At 50.9% G+C, this 14,453-nt stretch overlaps 1 protein-coding gene across 1 annotated transcript in view; it reads left to right on the top strand.

Moving 5' to 3' along the window:
* Positions 1–3,825: 3,825 nt before the first annotated feature.
* LOC132819576 (solute carrier family 22 member 2-like) overlaps positions 3,826–14,453 on the top strand; it is a 36,051-nt gene continuing 25,423 nt past the window's right edge. The window contains exon 1 of the mRNA XM_060831144.1: positions 3,826–4,236. Coding sequence (XP_060687127.1) covers positions 3,826–4,236 — 411 coding nt within the window. The remainder of the gene's footprint in view (positions 4,237–14,453) is intronic.

Here is a 14,453-nt window from a genome sequence, read left to right as displayed (position 1 = left end):
GGGGTCCCATGCAGTCATTTGGGCTCTGCTGACGTCTCAGCTCAATATATGGGCATATGATGGATAAATGTACAGACCTGTGTATAAAAATGATAAATTCTGATCTCTGTATGTAAATGTTTACATATGTATGGCATGACCAACTGTACAGACCATCAAATTATTTTATGAGTAAAGTATATTTTTAAAATTAAAAAAGGTACACCCCAGTCCAACACCGGCGTCTCAAAATCATGTACCTTGATACCTTCTTATGGTCCACAGTTCCCTTACTCTTAACCTTCCTTCCTCTGTCTCTCACAACAAGTGGCAAACCAACCAGACAAATAAGCTGCTTGCATCTGTTTCTGTCGCTAGTTTTTCCCAGCTACAGGCTGTACCATGACAGCCAGTGCTCCAAGTCCAGTGTGGTTGACTAACTCCTGCTCTTACAGCTTGCCATGTGCATGTTGGAAGCATTTTACAGGTTGATAATCTACTTGAATGGCCCTGGTATGAACGTAGCTTCCATGGTCATCAGGCCCTTAACTGGGATTCAAACTCTGAGTTTTTGAATTGGAGGTGGAGATGCCGTTTACTGTTCCACATGAACCCCTCACTGATTCAGAAAATCAGCAAACTCATTAATAGTGCCTCCTACCTTTAAGTCCCAATCCTCAATGGGTAAAACGCAATGAAGCAAGTGTTGGCACCTACAGAATCCCATTGAAAACAGGCTTCTAGTCCAGAAACTTCCATGGTCCAGATCACTTTGTTTCCAAAAATAATTCCAATCACTAGCAACTCTCTGAGAGAAGTAATGTTTCCCCATCTCCACCTTAACTAGGCAACCCCTGATTTGGTGAACTGTGATCTCTAGTTCTACATTTCCTCACAAGGGGAATATTATTCATTTCAATAAGATTACCTCTCATTCTACTGAAGTAATCCAAGGTATAATCCTAGTAAACCGTCTCTGAATTCGATCCAGTGAAAATATACATCTCCTTAAATAAGGAGATGAAGAAAGCATCTCGTACACTATATTTGGTCTCACTAATTTGTTGTCTCCACCGAGACTTCCATACATTTATCGTTCATCTCCTTGCAATAAGATTAGATTAGATTACTTACAGTGTGGAAACAGGCCCTTCGGCCCAACAAGTCCACACCGACCCTCCGAAGCGCAACCCACCCAGACCCATTCCCCTCCATTTACCCTAACACTACGGGCAATTTAGCATGGCCAATTCACCTGGCCTGCACATCTTTGGAATGTGGGAGGAAACCGGAGCACCCGGAGGAAACCAAGGCAGCATCTATTTGCCTTTATGATTATTGTTGACTTTTTGAGATTCATCCGCTATGAGATTCATAACAGAAGCAAGTTTAGATAAATACAAAGCACAGCAACCCGAACCAAGCGGCTAGGCGTGAGGCCAAGAATAATGAGTGGGTGGATGCTGACCAAAGAGGGGTATTGTATTAATCGTGCTGTACAAATTTGGATGTAATCTCTTGTGTAATTGGTGGATTGTGTGAACATTGTAATCTATTGTCCTTTGATTAGATTACTTACAGTGTGGAAACAGGCCCTTCGGCCCAACAAGTCCACACCGACCCGCCGAAGCGCAACCCACCCAGACCCTTACATTTACCTCTTACCTAACACTACGGGCAATTTAGCATGGCCAACTCACCTGACCCGCATATCTTTGGACTGTGGGAGGAAACCCACGCAGACACGGGGGGAATGTGCAAACTCCACACAGTCAGTCGCCTGAGTCAGGAATTGAACCCGGGTCTCTGGCGCTGTGAGGCAGCAGTAATTTAGTAAATCGATTTAGTAAATTGTTCCACAAGTTACAGGAGAGCCCCCATTGTGGCTTTGGTGCCCCCGCATGTGGTTGAATAAAGGAGACTGCTAAAAGATACCTTGAGTGTCCAAGTTTGGGTTATTCCTCCATCACACAACATATACCCAGGTTCCTCTGTGCGACAGCTATCTGCCGTCTCTCTCTCTCTCTCTCTCTCAATTTAACTAATATTCTGACTTTCTATTTTTCTTGCCAAAGTGGGAAACGTCACATTTTACCCCAATACACGCCATTTAACAATTTCTTTCCCCATTCACTTAACTCGTTCCTACTCTTGACCTAATTCCTTTCGTTCATCATTTAAAGAAGAACTTTAGGTTTTCTTTGGCTTAACTAGCCAATCGTTTCTTGTGATGTGTCTTTGATTTTGAATTCTTCAAAATATTGCACTCTCTTTGCTTGGTTAGGTTTCACTGCAGTATTGAACTTTTGGCATCAGATCATTTATTTTGTCGTATCTAATTATATATACGAACTGTGGTAGAAAATTCAAACACAACGCAAGCTTGGAAATAGTCTGGATCAGCCTCATACAGGAGTTGGGAGTTGCTACCAAAAGCAATGACACCAATCTTCTGTTTACTTGTTTGGAAGACATTTGTCTTCAACAGGTATTGGATGTTGGACAAACAAACTGATAAGTTAGACACAGTGGAGGAGCCAAGACCAATGCTGGTGGGGGGGCCATGTTGGCTCAGTGGTTAGCACGCTTACCTCATAGCGCTAGGGACCTGGGTTTGATTCCAACCTTGGGTGACTGTTTGTGTGGAGCTTACCCATTTTCCCCACATGCGCATGGGTTTCCTACGGGTGGTTCTGGCTTCCTCCCACAGTCTAAGGACATGCAGGTTAGGTGGATTGGCCATGGGAAATGGAGGGATAGGGGAGGGGAGTGAATCTGGGTGGGATGCTGTTCAGAGGATCAGCCTGCACTGAATGGTCTGCTCCACACTGTGAGGAGTTGATGAGTCTTGAACTGGAGTTTTGTCAAGAAAGTTATATTTTGGAATATAATGAAATAATAGAAGATGTGAAATATTCCGAAAGGAATAATGGTGAAGTCATGATAAACACCTCATGCTCAAATGATCCAGTTGCCATGGTGATGGAAACTGAAATGGAAACCCATTGAAGAGTTAAGAAACACAGTAAGGTGAAGAAGATTGAGGCACTGCTGAGTGCCACCACACAAGCAGGTTTCTCACAAGAGCTCATTTTCTATTTAGAAGAAACAACATATTGGGCTACTGAGTATTTAATGATTTGAGAGGTGCGAACACATGTCCTCCTGGTAGCAATTCAGGTCTGGATAACTCGGGAAGAGTAGAAGAACGTGTGCTATAAATTTACAAACAAGTTTAGAGGAATATTACAATCAAGCATAACAGCAGAAAACCCATCCTCAAAATCTAGAACTTGGGTCTGTCACAAACAAGAAAGTCTGTTCGAAATGTCTGTCCTGATGGTTCACCGTCCCCTGTTAAAGTCACTGCTCATTGTCATGCAGCTGAAGTGCCTCACTGTACTTTCAGTGTAAGTAGATATCATCAACCCGGAATGATTACAACATGCCAGCTGCTCTCCTCAATGGTGCCACTAATACTCACTCGTCCTCAAAGCTGACGGTTGTTCGAGGGAAGAAGGTGGTGAGAAAAGGGAGAGTAATTTGGAGAAATGTCCCATTGTCTGTCTTTACAATGGTCAGCCTTTCAAACTGCAGTTGTTTTCGAAAGAGATTGCCGTTGTTCATTTACGTGTCTGATATAAAATAGTCAGCCAGAATCCGAAGGACACAGTTTGTCTTTTATTTATTAACTCTGTTATTTACACAATTGGTTGAAAGACCTTTGTTCCAAACCTCTTCTGCTTGGTTACTGTCTTGCAGTTATATATATAAAAAAAATCATTGTGCAAGCAACGTATTCAACTGAACCAATTCACTAAAGTGCCGGTGAAAATATCTTGGGCAATGACTACTTTTGATGATGTTTTGATTGAAGTCGGAGAGTTTGGTGTTCACCAAAAGACAATTTTCTTCCTAATCTGTTTGGCAGCAGCAATTTTCGCCTATTTGTATGTTGGAATTGTTTTTCTAGCTCTTACTCCTGACCATTGGTGCAGGGGTCCTGGAGTGAGCGAGTTGACGATTAAATGTGGTTGGTCTCTTGAAGAAGAAAGGAATTATACGGTGCCTCTTGACAGTGTTGACAACTCCTCGTTCAGTCGTTGTAAGAGATATGATATAAAATGGAATGCCACTTCATTCAGCTGTGATAATCCACTTTCGTTTCTCCAAAATGCCTCAGCGGAACTACCCCTTACAGCATGCGAGGATGGCTGGGTATTTGAAGAAGGATCTCTCTCAAGCATCGTGACAGAGGTAAGAATCCAGACTGGCAATCAGGACGGGTAGACGCGAGTAAAGTTAGCAGTGATCACAATGAAGTAATTTGCAGCAGAACTAAAGCTGAAAATATTGCATATTACCTAGTGATTAAAACAGCGTGGTATTGGATGGTGCAAAGCAGACGCAGCAATTGGAGAGCCACATCTTCAATTCATGGAGTGAAAGAAGTCAGCTTTTCCTGCACTGCTCAAAAAGATGCGTAAAGTGTAAGGTTAAATGCCAAAGACAAGGAAATGCTTTCCCCAGCACAAGGCGTCAGTGTATTTTAGACACCTTCTCGTGCCCAAACTTAGTCAAATATGTAATCTGTGGTCCCGTGTAACAATGTTGCAGGATGTATGATAAAGGCGGGGAATTTAAGTGGGTGACTTCATCTGAAATTCAAGGCGAGATGGATTGCAGAGATATTCGATTCAATGTCAATTCTCTGATTCAAAGACACACTGAAGGACATTAGCTCAAATCCTCCCATTGGCAGCATTGGAGCTGAAGTTGGGAGATGCACATCAGGATCTCACAGAGCATGTGGCGCACCAACATAGGGAGAAACTTTCGATAATTTCCACTGCTTGGGGCTCTCCACAATAGTGACTCGGATATTCAGCCAGCTGCACAGGGCTTCCACGGATTCGAACCTGGGAGTGATACACTGGCTTCTACCTGCTCTACCTCACAGATTAGCCTGAGTCTGTACAAAAACACCTCAATCACACTTCTGTTTGACCACCTCCTCCAAGCAAACCCCCTCTTGTGTTGCTACAGCTCACTGTCCTACCAGCCCACCTACTTGAGCTGCTGACCTATTCATCCACTTGGTTATCCCCCCCACTCACTCACTCACCCACTCACCCATTCACCCACTCACCCACTCACTCACTCACCCACTCACTCACCCACTCACCCACTCACTCACCCACTCACTCACTCACCCACTCACCCATTCACCCGCTCTCTCACTCACTCACCAACTCACCCACTCAGTCACTCACTCACTCACTCACTCACCCACTCACCCACTCACTCACTCACTCACTCACTCACTCACTCACCCACTCACCCACTCACCCATTCACCCGCTCTCTCACTCACTCACCAACTCACCCACTCAGTCACTCACTCACTCACTCACTCACCAACTCACCCACTCAGTCACTCACTCACTCACTCACTCACCCACTCACCCATTCACCCGCTCATTCACTCACCCACTCACACCCATTCACCAACTCACTCACACACTCACCCGCTCACTCACTCACCCACTCACCCACTCACCCACTCACCCACTCACTCACCCACTCACCCACTCACCCACTCACCCAGTCAAATACTCACCCAGTCACCCAGTCACCCACTCACCAACTCACTCATTCACCCACTCATTCACCCAACCACTCACTCACTCACCCACTCACTCACCCACTCACTCAATCACTCACTCACTCACCCATTCACTCACTCAATCAATCACACACTCACTCACCTACTCACCCATTCACTCACCCAGTCACCCACACACACTTACTCACTTACCCACTTACCCACTCACCCACTCACCCAGTCACTCACCTACTAATTTACCCATTCACTTACTCACTCACTCACTCACCCATTCACCCACTCACTCACTCATCCACTCACTCACCCATTCACTCACTCAATCAATCACACACTCACTCACCCACTCACCCATTCACTCACCCAGTCACCCACACACTTACTCACTCACTCATAAACGCTGCAAATGTGTTGCTGGTTAGAGCACAGCAGGCCAGGCAGCATCTCAGGAATAGAGAATTTGACGTTTCGAGCATAAGCCCTTCATCAGTAATAAGAGAGAGAGCCAAGCAGGCTAAGATAAAAGGTAGGGAGGAGGGACTAGGGGGAGGGGCGATGGAGGTGGGATAGGTGGAAGGAGGTCAAGGTGAGGGTGATAGGCCGGAGTGGGGTGGGGGCGGAGAGGTCAGGAAGAGGATTGCAGGTTAGGAGGGCGGTGCTGAGTTGAGGGAACCGACTGAGACAAGGTGGGGGGAGGGGAAATGAGGAAGCTGGAGAAATCTGAATTCATACCTTGTGGTTGGAGGGTTCCCAGGCGGAAGATGAGGCGCTCCTCCTCCAGCCGTCGTGTTGTTATGTTCTGCCGGTGGAGGAGTCCAAGGACCTGCATGTCCTCGGTGGAGTGGGAGGGAGAGTTAAAGTGTTGAGCCACGGGGTGATTGGGTTGGTTGGTTCGGGCGGCCCGGAGGTGTTCTCTGAAGCGTTCCGCAAGTAAGCGGCCTGTCTCCCCAATATAGAGGAGGCCACATCTGGTGCAGCGAATGCAATAGATGATGTGTGTGGAGGTACAGGTGAACTTGTGGCGGATATGGAAGGATCCCTTGGGGCCTTGGAGGGAAGTGAGTGTGGAGGTGTGGGCGCAAGTTTTACATTTCCTGCGGTTGCAGGGGAAGGTGCCGGGGGTGGAGGTTGGGTTGGTGGGGGGTGCGGATCTGACGAGGGAGTCACGAAGGGAGTGGTCCTTGCGGAATGCTGATAGGGGAGGGGAGGGAAATATATCCTTGGTGGTGGGGTCCGTTTGGAGGTGGCGGAAATGGCGGCGGATGATACGTTGTATGCGGAGGTTGGTGGGGTGGTAGGTGAGAACCAGTGGGGTTCTGTCTTGGTGGCGGTTGGAGGAGCGGGGCTCAAGGGCGGAGGAGCGGGAAGTGGAGGAGATGCGGTGGAGGGCATCGTCGATCACGTCTGGGGGGAATCTGCGGTCCTTGAAGAAGGAGGCCATCTGGGCTGTGCGGTGTTGGAATTGGTCCTCCTGGGAGCAGATGCGGCGGAGACGAAGGAATTGGGAATATGGGATGGAGTTTTTACAGGGGGCAGGGTGGGAGGAGGTGTAGTCCAGGTAGCTGTGGGAGTCAGTCGGTTTATAATAGATGTCTGTGTTGAGTCGGTCGCCCGAGATAGAAATGGAAAGGTCTAGGAAGGGGAGGGAGGAGTCTGAGACAGTCCAGGTGAATTTCAGGTCGGGATGGAAGGAGTTAGTAAAGTTGATGAACTGTTCAACCTCCTCGTGGGAGCACGAGGCAGCGCCGATACAGTCATCGATGTAGCGGAGGAAAAGGTGGGGGGTGGTGCCAGTGTAGTTGCAGAAGATGGACTGTTCCACATATCCTACGAAGAGGCAGGCATAGCTGGGGCCCATGCGGGTGCCCATGGCAACTCCTTTAGTTTGGAGGAAGTGGGAGGATTGAAAAGAGAAGTTATTCAGGGTGAGGACCAGTTCAGTCAGTCGAAGGAGGGTGTCAGTGGAAGGGTACTGGTTGGTGCGGCGGGAAAGGAAGAAGCGGAGGGCTTTGAGTCCTTCATGATGGGGGATGGAGGTGTACAGGGACTGGATGTCCATAGTGAAAATAAGGCGTTGGGGACCGGGGAAGTGAAAATCCTGGAGGAGGTGGAGGGCATGGGTGGTGTCCCGAATGTAGGTGGGGAGTTCTTGGACTAAAGGGGACAGGACCGTGTCGAGGTATTGGGAGATGAGTTCGGTGGGGCAGGAGCAGGCTGAGACAATGGGTCGGCCGGGGCAGGCACGTTTGTGGATTTTGGGCAGGAGGTAGAAATGGGCGGTGCGGGGTTGTGGGACTATGAGGTTGGAGGCGGTGGATGGGAGATCCCCTGAGGTGATGAGGTCCTGGATGGTCTGGGAGATGACCCCTGAGGAAACGCACCCAGTCACCCACTCACTCACTCACCAACGCACTCACCCACTCATTCACACACCCACTCACATGCTAACTCACCCACTTACTCACACACTTACCCACTCACCACTCACTCACCCACTCACCCAGTCACTCACCCACTAACTTACCACTCACTCACTCACCCATTCACCCACTCACTCACCCTTTCACACACTCACTCACCTACTCACTCACCCACTCACCCACTCACTCACTCACACACTCATAATCGCACTCACTCACACAGTCACCCACTCACCCAGTCACCCACTCACTCAGTCACCCACTCACTCACCCACTCACTGCCTCATTCGCCCACTCACTCACTCACTTACTCACTCACCCATGCACCCACACACCAATTCACTCACCCATTCACCAACACACTCATCCACTCACCCACTCAATCACTCACCCATTCACACACTCACTCAACCTCTCACCCAGTCACTCACCCACTAGCTTTCCCACTCACTTACTCACTCACTCACCCATTCACACACTCACTCACCCACTCACTCACTTGCCCACTCATTCACACACTCAGCCACTCACCCACTCACCCACTCACTCAATCATCCACTCACACTCACACACTCACTCACACACCCACTCACTCACCCACTCACTCACTCACCCACTCACCCACTCACTCACCCACTCACTCACTCACCCACTCACTCACCCACTCACCCACTCACTCACCCACTCATGCAGTCACCCAGTCACCCACTCACCAACTCACCCACTCACCCACTCACTCACTCACCCACTCACTCACTCACCAATTCACTCACCCAGTCACCCACACCCTCACTCACTCACTCACCCACTCACCCACTCACCCACTCACTCACCTGCTCACTCGCCCACTCACCGACCCAATCATCCACTCACCCACTCACTCACTCACTCACCCACTCACTTACCCACTCACTCACTCACTCACCCACTCACTCACCCACACACCACTCAATCACTCACCCACTCACACACTCACTCACCCACCCACTTACCCACCCACTCACTCACTCACCCACCCACTCACTCACACACTCACCCTCTCACCCAGTCACTCACACACTCACCTACTCACTAACCCACTTACTCACCCACTCACCTACTGACTAACCCGCTCACTCACCCACCGACTCACCCACTTACTCACCCACTCACCCATTCACTCACCCACTCACCAGCTCACTCAATCACTGACTTATCCACTCACTCCCACACTCACCCACTGACTCACTGACCCACTCACTCACTCCCACACACACCCACTCACTCACCTACTCACTCACTCACGCACTCACTGACCCACTCACTCACTCACCCACTCACCCACTTACTCACTCACCAACACACCCACTTAATCACCCACACACCCATTCACTCACCCACTCACTCACCAACTCACTCACTCACTCACCCACACATTCGCCCACTCACTCACTCACCCACTCACTCCCCCACACACCCACTCACCCACCCACTCACCCACCCACTCACTCACACACTCACCCTCTCACCCACTCACTCACACACTCACCCTCTCACCCAGTCACTCACTCACTCACCTACTCACTCACCCACCCACTCACCCACTTACTCACCCACTTACTCACCCACTCACTCACTCACTGCCTTATCCACTCACTCCCACACACACCCACTCACTCACCTACTCACTCACTCACCCACTCACTGACCCACTCACTCGGTCACCCACTCACCCACTTACTCACTCACCAACACACCCACTTAATCACCCACACACCAATTCACTCACCCACTCACTCACCAACTCACTCACTCACTCACCCACTCACTCACTCACCCACACATTCGCCCACTCACTCACTCACCCATACACCCACTCACTCACCCACTCACTTACTCACCCACTCACTCCCCCACACACCCACTCACCCACCCACTTACTCACTCACTCACCCACTCACTCCCCCACACACCCACTCACCCACCCACTTACTCACTCACTCACCCACTCATTCACCCACTCACTCACTCACCCACTCACTCACTCACCCACTCACTCACTCACCCACTCACTCACCCACTCAATCACCCACTCACTCACCCACTCACTCACTTATCCACTCACTCCCCCACTCACCCACTCACTCACCTAATTACTCAGTCACTCCACACACTCACTCACCCACTCACTCACTCACCCACTCACCCACTGAGTAACCCGCTCACTCACCCACCAACACACCCACTTAATCACCCACACACCCATTCACTCACCCACTCACTCACCCACACACCCACTCACTCACTCACCCACTCACCCACTCACTCACTCACCCACTCACCCACTCACTCACCTGCTCACTCGCCCACTCACTGACCCAATCATCCACTCACCAACTCACTCACTCACTCACCCACTCACTCACTCACCCACTCACTCACCCAGTCACCCAGTCACCCAATCACCCACTCAGTTGAAAATGTGTTTGTGGTTAAAGCACAGCAGGTCAGGCAGCATCCAAAGAATAGGAAATTCGACGTTTCGGGAATAAGGGCTTATGCCCGAAACGTCGAATTTCCTATTCCTTGGATGCTGCCTGACCTGCTGTGCTTTAACCAGCAACACATTTTCAACTGTGATCTCCAGCAGCTGCAGACCTCATTTTTTACCCAATCACCCACTCACTCACCCACTCACCCACTCACCCACCCACCCACTCACCTACCCACTCACCTACTCACTCACTCACTCACCCACTCACTCACCCAGTTACCCACTGACTCGCCCACTGACTCGCCCACTCACTCACTCACCCATGCACCCACTCACTAATTCACTGACCCACTCACTCACACACCCACTCACATGCTAACTCACCCACTTACACACTCACCCACTCACCCACTCACTCACCCACTCACCCAGTCACTCACCCAATAACTTACCCACTCACTCACCCATTCACCCACTCACTCACCCTCTCACACACTCACTCACTCACCCACTCACTCACCCACTCACCTACTCACTCACTCACACACACTCACACAGTCACCCACTCACCCACTCACTCCCCCACTCACTCACCCAGTCACTCACTCATCAACTCACCCACTCACTCACCCACTCACTCACCCACTCACTCACTCACTCACTCACCCACTCACTCACCCACTCACTCACTCACCCACTCACCCACCCACTCACCTACTCACTCACTCACCCAGTCACACTACCACTCACCCACTCACCCAGATGCCCACTCACTCACCACTCACTCATAAACTCACTCACGCACCCACACAGCAACTCACCTACTCACACCCTCACTCACTCACCCATCGCTAACTCACCCACTCACCCACTCAATCACTGACCCACTCACTCACCCACTCACTCACCCATCCACCCACGCAATCACCTACTCACCCACTCACCAACTCACTCACTCACTCACTCACCCACTCACTCACCCACTCACCCACTAACTTACCCACTCACTCACTCACTCAATAACTCACCCACTCACTCACTCACTCACCCACTCACCCACTCACCCACTCACCCAGTCACCCACTCATTCACCCACTCATTCAAACACTCACTCACTCACCCAGTCACCCACTCACTCACTCAAACACCCACTCACCCACTCAATCACCCACTCACCCACTCACCAACTCACTCACTCACTCACCCACTCACTCACCCACTCTCACTCACTCACTCACTCACCCACTCACTCACCCACTCTCACTCACTCACTCACTCACCCACTCACTCACCCACACACCCACTCAATCAATCACTCACTAACTCACCCAGTCACCCACTCACTCACTCAAACACCCACTCACCCACTCAATCACCCACTCACCCACTCACCAACTCACTCACTCACTCACTCACCCACTCACTCACCCACTCTCACTCACTCACTCACTCACTCACCCACTCACTCACCCACACACCCACTCACTCACCCACTCACTCACCCAGTCACTCACTCACCCACTCACTCACCCACTCTCACTCACTCACTCACCCACTCATTCACCCACTCATTCACCCATTCACTCACCCACTCACCCACTCACTGACTTATCCACTCACTCCCCCACTCACCCACTCACTCACTCACCGACTCACTCACTCAATCAATCACTCACTCACTCACCCACTCACTCACTCACTCACCCACACATCCACTCACTCACCCACTCACTCACCCACCCACTCACTCACCCACTCTCACTCACTCACGCACTCACCCACTCAACCACCCACTCACTCACCCACTCATTCACCCACTCACTCACCCACTCACCCACTCACTCACCCACACACCCACTCACTCACCTACTCACTCACTCACCAACTCTGCCACTCATTCACCCACTTAATCACCCACTCGACCACTCACTCACTCACCCATTCATCCACCCACTCACCTACACACTCACCCTCACTCACCCACTCACCTACCCACTCACTCACTCACCCACTCACCCATGCACCCACTCACTAATTCACTCACCCACTCACTCACTCACCAACTCACTCACCCACTCACCCACTCACTCACACACCCACTCACACGCTAACTCACCCACTTACTCACACACTCACCCACTCACCCACTCACTCACCCACTCACCCAGTCACTCACCCACTAACTTACCCACTCACTCACCCATTCACCCACTCACTCACTCTCTCACACTCTCACTCACTCACACTCTCACTCACTCACACAGTCACCCACTCACCCACTCACCCACTCACTCACTCACTCACCCACTCACTCACCCAGTCACCCACCCACTCACTCACCCACCCACTCACCTACTCATTCACTCACTCACTCAGCCACTCACTCAACCACTCACCCACTCACTCACTCACCCAGACACCCACTCACTCACTCACTCACGCACTCACTCACTCACTCACCCACTCATCCACTCACCCACTCACTCACCCACTCACCCAGTCACTCACCCACTAACATACCCACTCACTCACCCATTCACCCACTCACTTCCCCTCTCATACACTCACTCACCCACTCACTCACTCACTCACACACTCATACACTCACTCACTCACACAGTCACCCACTCACCCACTCACTCACCCACTCACACAGTCACTCACTCACCCACTCAGCAACTCACCCACTCACGCACCCACTCACTCACTCACTCAACCACTCACCCACTCAGCAACTCACCCACTCACGCACCCACTCACCCAGTCACTCACCCACTAACTTACCCACTCACTCACTCACTCAACCACTCACCCACTCACACACCCACTCACCCAGTCACCCACTCACCCAGTCAAATACTCACCCAGTCACCCACTCACTCACTCATTCACCCACTCACTCCCTCACCCACTCATTCACCCACTCACTCACTCAATCACCCACTCACCCACTCAATTACCCACTCACCCACCCACCAACTCACTCACTCACTCACCCACTCACTCACTCACTCACTCACCCACTCACTCACTCACCCAGTCACCCACTCATTCGCTCACTCACTCACTTACTCACTCACCCATGCACCCACTCACCAATTCACTCACTCACTCACACTCTCACTCACTCACACTCTCACTCACTCACACAGTCACCCACTCACCCACTCACCCACTCACGCACACACCCACTCACCCATCCACTCAATCACTCACTCACCCACTCACTCATCCACTCACGCCTCATTCACTCACTTACCCACTTACCCTCTCACCCACTCACTCACCCACTCACCCACACACTCATCCACCTACTCACCCACTCATCCACTACCTAACCCGTTCATTCACCCACCAACTCACCAACTTACTCACCCACACACCCATTCACTCACCCACTCACTCACTCACCAACTCTGCCACTCACTCACCCACTTAATCACCCACTCAACCACTCACTCACTCACTCACCCATTCATTCACCCACTCACTCACCCACTCACCCACTCACTCACCCACTCACTCACTCACCCACTGACGCACACACCCACTCACTCACCCACTCACTCACTCACTCACTCACCCACTCACTCACCCACTCACTCACCCACTCACCCACTCACCCACCCACTCACTCACCCACTCACTCACTCACCCACTCAACCACTCACTCACCCACCTACTCACCTACTCAACTACTCACTCACTCACCTACACACCCACTCGCCCACTCACTCACCCACTTACCTACTCACCCACTCAACCACCCACTTGCCCCTCATCCACTCACTTACCCACTCACCCTCTCATCCACTCACTCACCCACTCACTAACCCACCTACTCACCCACTCACTCACTGACTAACCCGCTCACCCACACACTCACCCACTCACTCTCCCACTCACCCACGCACTCATCCACTCACTCTCCCACTCACCCACGCACTCACCCACTCACC

The sequence above is a fragment of the Hemiscyllium ocellatum genome, chromosome 10, assembly GCF_020745735.1.
Source record: "Hemiscyllium ocellatum isolate sHemOce1 chromosome 10, sHemOce1.pat.X.cur, whole genome shotgun sequence".
Taxonomy (NCBI): Eukaryota; Metazoa; Chordata; class Chondrichthyes; order Orectolobiformes; family Hemiscylliidae; genus Hemiscyllium; species Hemiscyllium ocellatum.
Note: the sequence above shows the minus strand (reverse complement) of the source record. Positions and strands in the feature narration are given on the sequence as shown.